The 10784-nt window shown below is 55.6% G+C and overlaps 1 protein-coding gene across 1 annotated transcript in view; it reads right to left on the minus strand.

Moving 5' to 3' along the window:
* The window catches only part of CAPN9 (calpain 9), a 47052-nt gene extending 37326 nt beyond the window's left edge, over positions 1-9726 (minus strand). Inside the window, exon 1 of the mRNA XM_012660378.1 lies at positions 9240-9726. Within this exon, the coding sequence (XP_012515832.1) occupies positions 9240-9719 (480 nt within the window). The 5' untranslated portion in view covers positions 9720-9726. The remainder of the gene's footprint in view (positions 1-9239) is intronic.
* Between the last annotated feature and the right edge of the window lie 1058 nt (positions 9727-10784).

Below are 10784 nucleotides of genomic sequence, written 5' to 3' on the forward strand. Positions count from 1 at the left end.
GTTCTGCCTCCCCAGCAGCACCCAGTGTGGTCCTCTGGCCAAAGAGCCTCGCGCCACGCCTGGCCGCAAAGGGGGACATTGGCCATGTACTGAGGACTCCTGCCCTCACTTGGGCACTGGGCTGGGAGTCGGGCTGAGTGTTCGAATCCTGGCTCCCCCACCTGTGAGCTTTGTGACTTCCATGGGCTTCCAATTCCTCCTCTTAACATGAGGTGAGTAATGCACCCACCACGGGCTGGGGCCTGGGGTTAGACACACCCCTCTTCCCCATCCACCCAGCTTCTTTATTTTTTTAGATATGCATTTTGGTAAAAGTTTATATATCTATACCATATGCAGAGAGAGATATGCACATATCTCTCATATAGCCTTACCTAAGTGCATTATATATATTTATTATGTAGTACACATTTCATATACCTGTATTAACATAATCACCAATACGTATTAATATCTACATATATACTATGGAGGGATAAGTATAAAACACTAAACAAAAAAGTGTCAGAAAGCAACCCTACACAGTTCATACATTCTTCCCATTTTTTCGAGGTGCTAAGCTCCACTCCTGGCGTTGGGCTACAGGAATGAAGAACAGAGAGAAACTCCCCTCCCTTGCGCAGCTGCTGCGAACTCCACGTGGCCCAGGGAGCAGACCACAACCAGGCGCTAGAAGCGCTAGGATGGGAAGCCGTGGGGTGGGGGGTGCTGTTTCAGCCGGCGTAGGCAGTGGGGGAGGCCACTGGGGGGGAAGCAGATTGTGAGCGGAGACCTAAACAAGGGGCTGGCGGGGGTGTGTGAAGGTCCAGGGAGAGGAAACAGCTGCCCATGCAACACTGATGCCAGCTCTGGTGCTCGGCAGGTGCCTGACTGAACTGGATCAGCGGATGCAGGTAAGACAGGGGCTCTTCCCACCTGTGTCCAGACACCGAGACTGCGCAGGGCCCGGGCTGGAGGTGGGACGTCCCCAGCAGTATCTGGGCCCACACCGGGCAGGGAGCTTAAGTTGCACGACCTCCCCCAAGAGACCCCTGCCCTGAACTGTCTTCCTCAAGCTTCTCGGGACCTTGCTTCCCGGGTCTCCTGTCCCAAAGGATCGAAGGGAGGACAGAGATTTCTCTGAAGCCAAGGGGTCCCCAGGACAAAGAGCTGAAGTGCTAAACGAAGGTGCTGTCTGTGCGCCTCCCAGGTGTGGCAGCCTGTGGAGTGACAGACACCCAGAGCACCCGCTGGAGAGGCCTGCATGGATACACTGGTTTCTACCACATCCAAGCAAGCTGCGTCAGGAGGGCTTCTGAAGAGCGTTGTGCCGTTGGACGTACCGCGAACCCCGCCTGGCAGAGGTAGGACGTCCCAGATGCCAGCCCCTCCTCTGTGAGACTCACATGTCCTCCCACTCCTGCCCTCAGCTCCAGGTAGCCTTAGGGTCTTTTCACTGAATGACCTACTCTCCAATGCGGCAGGAAAGGCAGTGAGGGTAGGGAGGCAGCGCCTTGGTGCCAAGGTCGCCCATGCGGACCCTCTCCCACCTGCACAACCAGGCACGCTGCTGTTCTCCCTCAGCCTGGGCTAGCACGATGTCTGCATGTGGCTTGGAGGGACACTGCAAACCGGGAAAATGTGAGGGGACCCCCAGAGTCCCAGCGGTAGCCTGCCCCGCTCAGCAGAGGGGCTCTGAGCAGGCCATTTAACTTCTCAGGGCTGTTTCCTCCTCTGTCCCCAGCTCCGACATGCTAGGCTTGTTGCAGAATGTGTGTTGGAGCCTCTTCCCCAAAGGGAATCCTGAGTCCTCAAAGCCCTCCTTGTCTCGATTGCCTGGCACCTACCACTGGAATCACCCTGACAAGCAATGCCTCACTGCCAATGCTACTCATCCTGAAGTGGGCGTCAAGTGAGCTCCAAAAGCTGCAGATCCCTGCCCAGCAGGCTGTGCCAACCCCTGGGGACAGGCTGTGCTTGTGGAAGCCACCTCCTTCATATCCGCTGTGTCCCTCCCCTCCCCCAGTCTCCTGCTGGCCTGGCCCCGACAGCTGCACCAGCTGCGCCAGGTGTGACTGCAGCTGCTACCACCTCCCAGCCCCCGTCTTCCAATTGGTTGTTTAGTGCAGGAGAGTTTTATCAAATTGCATCCAACTAGGAGAAAAATACAGAAGGAGAAGACTCCGAAATTCTCACCAAGTGAACACAAATTAGCCATCTGGTATAAACTGGGGAGGTGCCTGGAGTGTGACTGCCATCTCTGTGGGTCAGCGTTTCTGTAAAGCAGAGCACGCGTGTGCCCCTCATGGGGGGAATGAGCACGCATGTGCGGGACAGTTGTGCCATGGGGGGCGGGGGTTAGACACCAGGGTGCCGTGCAGCAGTGTATGTTGACCAGCGTGTGGTCCCACGTGTGTGAGATGACTGTGACTTGCCTGGGTGTGTAGTATGCATGTGCCCATGCACATGTTCCATACATTATATATGTTGGTTGCATGTGCGCTTATGTGCATTGTTTGTGTGTGTGTGTCCTGCATGTGTGTACGGGGCCTGAATGTATGTTTGTTCCTGTGAAATGTTGTTTTGGGGGTGCAGATAGAGGTTACCCACAGTCCTGTACAGGATGATCAGAGGGTCTCAATCACAGGGGTCTTGACAAACCTGAAGTGAACCCAGACTGCTGCCTGGGGACCCTGGGGGACCCTGGGAGCCACGGGGGAGGCAGGCGGTTTTCCTGGAGCAGAGGCTACGGGCCAAGCATCCCGGAACGTTTGCTCTTAGGGCCTGTTCTGTTTACCTTGTTCATCATCAGGGACTCAGCCAAAGACAAAGACTTCCCCCTACTAAGTACAGTAAGCCATTTAGAAAGGGAAAAGCCGTATTTCTAAGAAGCTCCGAGATGCCAGGTGGTGCAGTCTATGGCTATGTGCTGGTCCCCGCATGTGCCCAGCTCTGCGGTGGCTATGGGGACGCTGAAGCTGTCCTGGAGCAGCCAACAGCCCCTCGTGGGGTCGGGGGAGCAACCCTGGGAGCAGGGAGTCCCCTGTGCAGGAGACGTCATGGCCTTGTGCCACAGTGTGCACAGGGCTGCCAGGGGGCCATGGGGGCATCTTCGGGGGGAGGTGTCCTGGGTTTAGGCTGAGGAGCAGGGAGGAATTGCAGGGCAGAAAGCAGAGGGGTGCAGACAGGGAGGCCCGGCAAACACGTGGCTGTCTCCCCATAGGCCTGGAGACCCCCACCCGACACACCCTCCCTCTTTCTGTGCACTCACCTGCACTCAGGTACACAGCCCCCTGCATGAGGCCTGGTGGTGACCTCACCTTCTCTCCATGTTTTGCCAGTCACCCTCCCTGGACCCCTGCCAGCATCTGTCACCCTCCCTGGAACTCTGAGTCACGCCCCGCCGTGTGCTCCTTGCCCGCCCTGGGCTCCCTTGAGGGCAAGTCTGGCTGCCCATCACCCTCTGATGTGCCCTGGCTTGTGCTCCACCCGCCCTCCTGCCAGGCACAGCTGTGTTTGACAAAAAGGCAGTGCTGGGGACAGGGCCGCCCCACCCATGGTCCCAGGGGCTGCTGAGACAGGCGTGTGAAAATGCTGAGCAGCGGGGCTTTGTGGAGGGAGTCGGGCAACACTTTCGATTACCCTGCCACCCCCGCACCGCCGACCAGAGACCCTGCACGTCCGCACTGCAAGAAGAAGCTCCACGCCCACCCCTGCCCCTTTGCTCCAGACGTCACAGACACAATGCAGAGCCCCCAGCTCCCCTGAACAGGAAACAGATGGGGGTGAGGGAAGGCGGACCAGACTGAGGGGACAGTCTCAGGTGCAGACAAAGGAAAGGGCAGAACAGATTCTGAAAATGAATCCCTGGGAAGGGCAGCAGCATGGTAGACCGAAGTTAAGACCAATAAAGGCAGTGTCCAGCCCCAGCTAGAGCTGTGGGATGAGGCATGGGCCGGGTGGCCGGGCCCCTTTGCAGGAGGGACGTGGTGCAGGGACCTGTGGCTTAAGGTCTCACCCAGCGTTCAGGGCAATGCTGGAGGGTCAGTGGTGAAGAAGACAGACAGCCTCTCGGAGTGGGGACCTGAGACTCTGAAGTCCTTGGGCGGGTCTCGGTGACCCTGGTCCCAGGAGTGGAGATCTCTGGAGTGGAGACAGGGGTGCCCTCCACCCTGGTCTGCACGTCCAGCTTTTATCTTGGAGAATTCTACCTTTGACAAAAAGCACATAAGTTGTGGGCTACAGAGTTACACCTGAAACCAGGTGAGGCCAGACTACAAGGGCAGGCCCTCTAGAGTGATGGGGAGAAAATAGTGTTAGTCTGAAATTATAGCAGCAGAAAGAACAAGGACTAACACTTCTTATTATTTACATGCCAGGCTCTTGGCTGAGTGCTCTGCGTGTGGTAACACAGTTGATCCCCACAGTGACACCACAGGTAAGGTGCACTATTGCCCCCATTTTATGGAAGAGCAAACTGAGTCCCTGTGGTGGCTGCTGTGATTCACCTCTCAGACCCCTTCAGAGAGGAAGGTGCGTCCCCACTGCTGGGAGCACTAGACTCTTTGGAACTTGCTGAGAAAGCGACCTTGTTCAAGGTCACACGTCTCAAGGGCATCTGTATCCGAATCCAATGACACATCCATAGGTCTACAAACACAGAGGCCCTGTCACCCCACCTCCGGACAACTCTGAGGGACCATCCCAGCTCCAGGGTGCCCCTGTGCTTGACTGAGGCCTTCACGGGACCACCCTGCAGCCCCTTCTCTCCCTCGGATGTGACGCTAAGAGCACCCTGATGAACGGGTCAGAGAGGCTTAGCCAGCTGCAGGGAGCACTGTGCTCAGGTGGGTGGAGGTGCCCCTCCCTGCCCGAAGGAACAGAAGCAGAGGAGGAGCCCAGCTCTGCCAACCACCACCCTCTGCTTGCAGGGCCAGTGGGAGCAGCTCCGCACCCAGCCGGGACACAGGTCACCAGGGAGTGCAAAGGGGCAGACAGCCTGGGTCGGAACCGGCACTGCTGCCCGCTGTGACTAGCAGTGTGACGTTAACCTCTGGGCCCGAGTGTCACCTTTGGTAGGAGGGGATAATAATAACACCCAGCTCTCAGGGGCACCTGGGTAAGGAGGTGATCCTGGCAGGCACACATGTTGCCAGGCCAAGAAACTGTTGGCCGTCATCATTGCTCCGAGGGTGCCAGACGGGGTGGTGAAGCTGACGATGCCGTGGGAATGGGATAAATGAGCCCCCTGCCCTTGCGGAGGAGGTAGGCTCTGAAAAGGGGACCAGCGGACACACAGAGTGTTATATCACAACGGCGGCAGGGCCGAGGTAGACAACTGAGTGTGCTTGGGGAACAAAGAAGGTTTTGCTGGGGGGGCCATGGAGTTGAAGTTTCACAGGCACGGAAGAGCCTTTCAGATCAAGGGAGTGTGCATGGGGGGACACGGAATGCTGTAGGGGTGTCCCCTCTCCCCGAGGACGGAGCCCCAGGCTGCACTCGAGGCCGGGGCTTGCTGGGAGCCTGTGCTTCCTTCCTCAGCAGTGCTGAGCCCGCCCAGGGTGCTGAGCAGAGGGGGTGGCTTGAACCCTTGGAGGCAGTAGGGAGGTGGCTTGACCAGCTGCATCTGCAGGCAGGGGGACCAGTTAGCGGCAAGGAAGCCAGCGGGATTTCTCGGAAGGAGGGCTGAATCATCTGGTGATGGCCCCTCAGACTTGGGACACTGCAGAACCAGGGGCAGCTCCCCACGGACCAGGCAGGGCAGGACGGCATCAAATTGGGGCCCAGACCCTCTATCCCCAGGTCAGCTGCTGCCTCTGGTGCCTGAACAGGGCTGTGCCCCTGTAGGCCCCCAACAGCAATAGGTTTCATAAATAAGTGTCCCCAAGTTTCCTGAATCCTTTGAGACTTAGTTTTTGAACCTCTAACATTAAACCATTTTAAAGGTTCAGATTGATAAAGTAAAGTATGAATCTGCTTTTAAAAATTTTTTTATTGTTTTGTAGAGACGGTGTCTCCCTAGGCTGGTCTGAAACTACTAGCCTCAAGCGATCCTCCCCCTCAGCCTCCCAAAGTGCTGGGATTGGTTACAAGCATGAGTCACTGCGCCTACCCATGAACCTGCTTTAATACATACTAATAACTTGCCGTTCAAATTTTTAAAATTCCAGTGTCCAGGTGACTCTGGAGTACTTACTTTTCTTTTTGGGCAGCTTTTTATTTTTTCCCTCCACCACGTTGGAAAAGATGGTACATGGTTACGGGAAAGTGCTGGGATGAGTAAGCGCCAGGCTCCTCTGTGCAGAGATCTCCCTGTGTGCTCAGAGCCCGTTTGCCTTCCCAGCCTGAGCGGAGGCTTCTGGTCTCTGCAAGAGGGTGAGGTTTTCCTATCAGAAGGGGGACCTATTAGAAGGTACCGGAAGAGATGGGGGAAGGACAGGGAGGCCACACGGCTGACCAGGAGTGGCGAGGTTTGAGTGGAGACCTGTCTTGTCCTCCGCAGCATGCTGCGTGCTGTGTGCGTGTGGCTCTCACTCCTGCATTTTATTTCACTCTGAGTAGACTGTACGCTCCTCTAGCACGAGAATTTTATCCACTATGCCCTTGACACTGACTCTCAATGACAGGCTTGGGAGCAGCCGACCCAGGGCATCTGCATTCCCAGGGCAACGTCATGTGCCCATGGCAGACATCACTAATGGATCACAGCAGTTACTGCAAGTTAATCAGATTTGCCAGCCCTCAATGTGGAAACTGGCCAGCATTCTCCGGGAGCCCTTGATGCTCATTAGTGGCGGCTCTGACTCTGTTTTCCTGAACCCCAGGCACAGAATGGAATTGCCAGGTCACAGCTCCTGTGTCTCCTGTCATCACTATTCACAGGTACGTGGCCACTGTCCCCTGAGGCCAGGCACTGCCTAAGCAGGAGAGGGAGAGCATCACTGGGCAGATTCCTGGAGGTGCAGCCCTCCTCTTGGCTGGGAGAGGTCATGGGCGATTCCCAGGAAGAGCGAGGTGACCTCAGCAGGGGAGGCTGGGAGACGAGGGCCTACAGTCACAGGCGAGGAGTCAGAGCAAGGCCAGGATGCAGGCCTGAGGAGCACTGGCTGGGAGCTCCCAGAGACCTGGCTGCTTGCTGAACCTACACACACAGGTGCACTTTGCTGCATGCAGAAGTTCTACAGTCCAAGACAATTTCCATTTAAAATAAGAGACACGAGCATCGAAGTCACTGACCCCAGCCCCTAAGTAGGTGCTTCCACCCTTTTCCTGTCAAGCCCCCATAGAAAGCCCCCATCAATGCCATGCATCGATATTTGCATGGCACCCTGGGGTAAACGAAAAAGCTGCCAGTGGCCAGAGGCAACTAGGCTCTGCCTGCCTGGGGCCAAGGGGATCAACTCTGTTTTCCAGTGCTCCTGACTGCAACTGCGGGAATCTCAGTTACAAATGCACCCACAGCCTGCAGCCTGGGGCAGCTGCCCACGTGCCATTTGTGCATGGGCTGAGGGATGGAAATATGCCCAGGAAGACCTAAGGGGTGTGGACAGTGCCCCTTAGGGGTGACTATTTTGTGTACTGTAACTGTTTTTATTTTGGAAATGTTCTTTTTCTTACTTAGCAGAGCATGATCTACTAATCCTGCCAATAAAGTGCAACCCCCACACGATCTGCCAGTGTCCTGACCTCACACTGCTACCAGCCATACGCAGAGAATCAAAACCCATTGTAGAGGCTTTAGGTTATCGCGAGAAATGTGCCCGGGAGCTTCCACTGCAGCCCCACTAGGGCAGCTGAATGCTTATTGCGATTTCCCCCACGTGTAGGGCACCTTGTTGGGACTTGATGTTCTAGCCGTATGTGAGGATCAATTACCTGGTAGGTGAATGTGTGCATGTGCATGTAGCTGCGCACACACGTGTGCACGCACATGCACATGCAGTCACATACATGCACATATGCACGCACACACTTGGTCGAATGCAAACACACAAGTACATGCACACACATGCACACACCCCACACTGCCTACAACAGGAGACAGCCTAAAGACCTTACCATCTCATGCATAACAGCTTATGTTTACTTTGGCCTTGTCCCAGAAGAGCCCAGAGGTTTTGTGTATGCACATTTTAAAAATGAACATGTTATGCATTTAAAACATCAGCATTATTTTATTTTCAGGAGCTAGAGAGGAAGTAGCTATGGTGAATCCTTTGCTACTTATAAGGAAGATGGGATTTAGAGCTAATAATAATGATGGTAATAATAAGAGTAATAGCAGTAATGACCATAGTGGTCATTTATTGAAAACCTTCTGTGTACTGGACATTGACCTACGTTAGTCATTATAGTTCCCATTTTACAGGTGTGGAGACTGAGGTTCAGGGGAGTTAAGTGATGTGACTGGAGTCTTGAGACAAATTAGCAGCAGGATGGGACCAGAACTCAGGGTCTCACCTGTGGCTCCAGCACCCTCTGCACTGCCCCTCCTGGCCCATAAACCACCTGTCCCCACAGGAGCCACTCCCAGGCCAGTACCCACCCAGAGGAAGGGAGCCAGCCAGCTCCGGGTCAGGGGTAGAGCTTTGACTAATCCATACCGCAAATATTGATATAGTGTCCCAGGCACCAGCTGGTGACTCTTGAGGCCCGTAACCTCCAGACTGCCGGGGGCGGGCGGCACCCACCCCGATTCTCCTCTAGGAACGGGGGATGCATCGCTCTTGGGAGAGCATCCTGCTTCCCTTGTATGCCACTCATCACACATTTGCTGGGAACTCGCTGAGTCAAGCATCTGCCCACACTGAGCATCCTTGGTTCTGGGCCAGAAGCTACAGAGCACTGCACATATGCGACCGCAGCGCCGTCACACAGGCAGGGGGAGGGGCAGTCTCTGAACCGAGAGGTGTCCTTTGGGATAAAGCTTTGACTCCTGCTCTTTGCCTACTGACAAGACCCTCTCTGACTCCAGGTCCCTGGGCTCGGTGGGAGTCAGAGAGCTTGGCGCAGGGTGGGGAGAACAGCAGATGCCCCGGGCACCCACCCCAGAGTATCCCAGGCCCGCACATCATTTCCTGCCTCCAAACTGCAAAGCTTTCAACGGTAGGCTCGGACGCCGAGCCTCGGTCAAACTGAGGGTACAGCCCGCCCCTCCCAGCCCCTCTTTCCGCTTTCTCCTCCCCAGGAGCTTGCGGCCCTCTCCCCAGGCCAGCGAGCCTCAGCGTCCCCTGGGCCCCCACCCTACTCGCTCCACTCACCCCTGGCCGTTTCCACACGAAGGGGACCTGGGGCCTCTCACTGTAGAAGAGGGAGGAGTTGTTGGCCGGGAAGTCTGCATCTTCAAACAGGGTGCCTTTCCGCAGGCACTCCTGCCTCAGTTGCTCGAAGCTCTGGCCTGAAGAGTGGGTGAGCCGGGCATCCCTGGGGACCGGGTGTGGCTGGGGCCCGGGGGCCCGGTGGAGGTAAGGCATGGCTGCTCCCTGGCCGGCGGGCTTGGGTGGGCCGTGGAGGGAAAGGACGCGGAGGAGCGACTGCGTGTGCCGTCCAGAAGGAGCAGCTCCGAGGGCCCCTGGGCTGCGCGGCCCTCGCCTCCACCTGTTTGCAGGCACCTCCCTGTGAGCCTGAAATGGGACACGCCCTGATGGCAAACTGCAGAGAGAGCCCGCTGCCCACTCAGGGCTCCTGCAGACCCAGAGGCAGCTCTGGGGCCCGGCTGGTTCCGGGCAGAGGTGGCACATCTGCTGAGGGCACTGGAGACACCCAGGGGAGAGAGGGTTGCTTCGCAAGGAAAAATGGTGAGAAACCTAATGCGTCCAGGAGGTGGCATGGACAGAGTGTGCTGTGTGGCCTTGAGTCACAGCTCCTGATGGCTGACTTTTGCAATTGGAAGGGAGCTTGGGGAGTCCTAATAGGACGTGTTATGTGAATGCAGCTTGCATGGGTCTTGCAAAATCCCATTTTGATTGAGAGCAGGGCTGGCAACTTTTCCTGTAGAGGGCTGGATAGTAACGACTTGCTGCTTTGTGGGCCATGCAGTCTGTGCTGCACCTGCTCAACTTTGCTCTTGTAGCACCAAAGCAGCCACAGAGGCCATGCAAACGAACGGGCATGGCTATGGCACAATAAAACTTTATTTACAAAAGCAGGTGGGGGGCCGGATTCCATCCAACCTGACTCCTGATACAGGGGAACTAACAGAGGACATCCACGCCTTCTCTAGAGCACATGTGCCTCTCCTCTCCAGACATCGTATTAAAAAAGTTCCTTGCCATGTTAAGACCCTACAAATAAGACCTCACATTTGAGAAAAAAATGAAGGTCAGAGGATGGAGGCAGTTAATAAAAGTATCAGCCACCACTTGAAGCACTTTACAATGGTTTCTATGTAATCCTCTAGGCAAGGGGTCTTGAGTTAATGGGTACAGTTAAAAGACCATGATATGTATTTTTATAAAACCGCACGGTTCCCAGGAATGTTTGCTTAGTCTCTGACACTTTCTGTCCAGTATGTCCTGCATAGTATTTTACAGGGGAGATGTAGACATCAGAGTTGGACATGTTTGGGTTCAACTCTGCTATGGACTAAATGCTTGGGTCCCTCCACCCCGCCCCACAATTTATATGTTGAAACTCTAACTCCTATGGTGATGAAATTAGGAGGTGGGGCCTTTGGGGAGTGATTAGGTCATGAGGGGGGAGCCCTCGTGACGGGGATTATCGCTTTATTTAAGATTAGGCCCCACAGGGCTCCTCCTCCCTTCCGCCACGTGAGGACACAGAGCCAGGAATCGGGCCCTCCCCAG

Source organism: Propithecus coquereli, unplaced genomic scaffold (genome assembly GCF_000956105.1).
Source record: "Propithecus coquereli isolate 6110/MARCELLA unplaced genomic scaffold, Pcoq_1.0 Scaffold66, whole genome shotgun sequence".
Taxonomy (NCBI): Eukaryota; Metazoa; Chordata; class Mammalia; order Primates; family Indriidae; genus Propithecus; species Propithecus coquereli.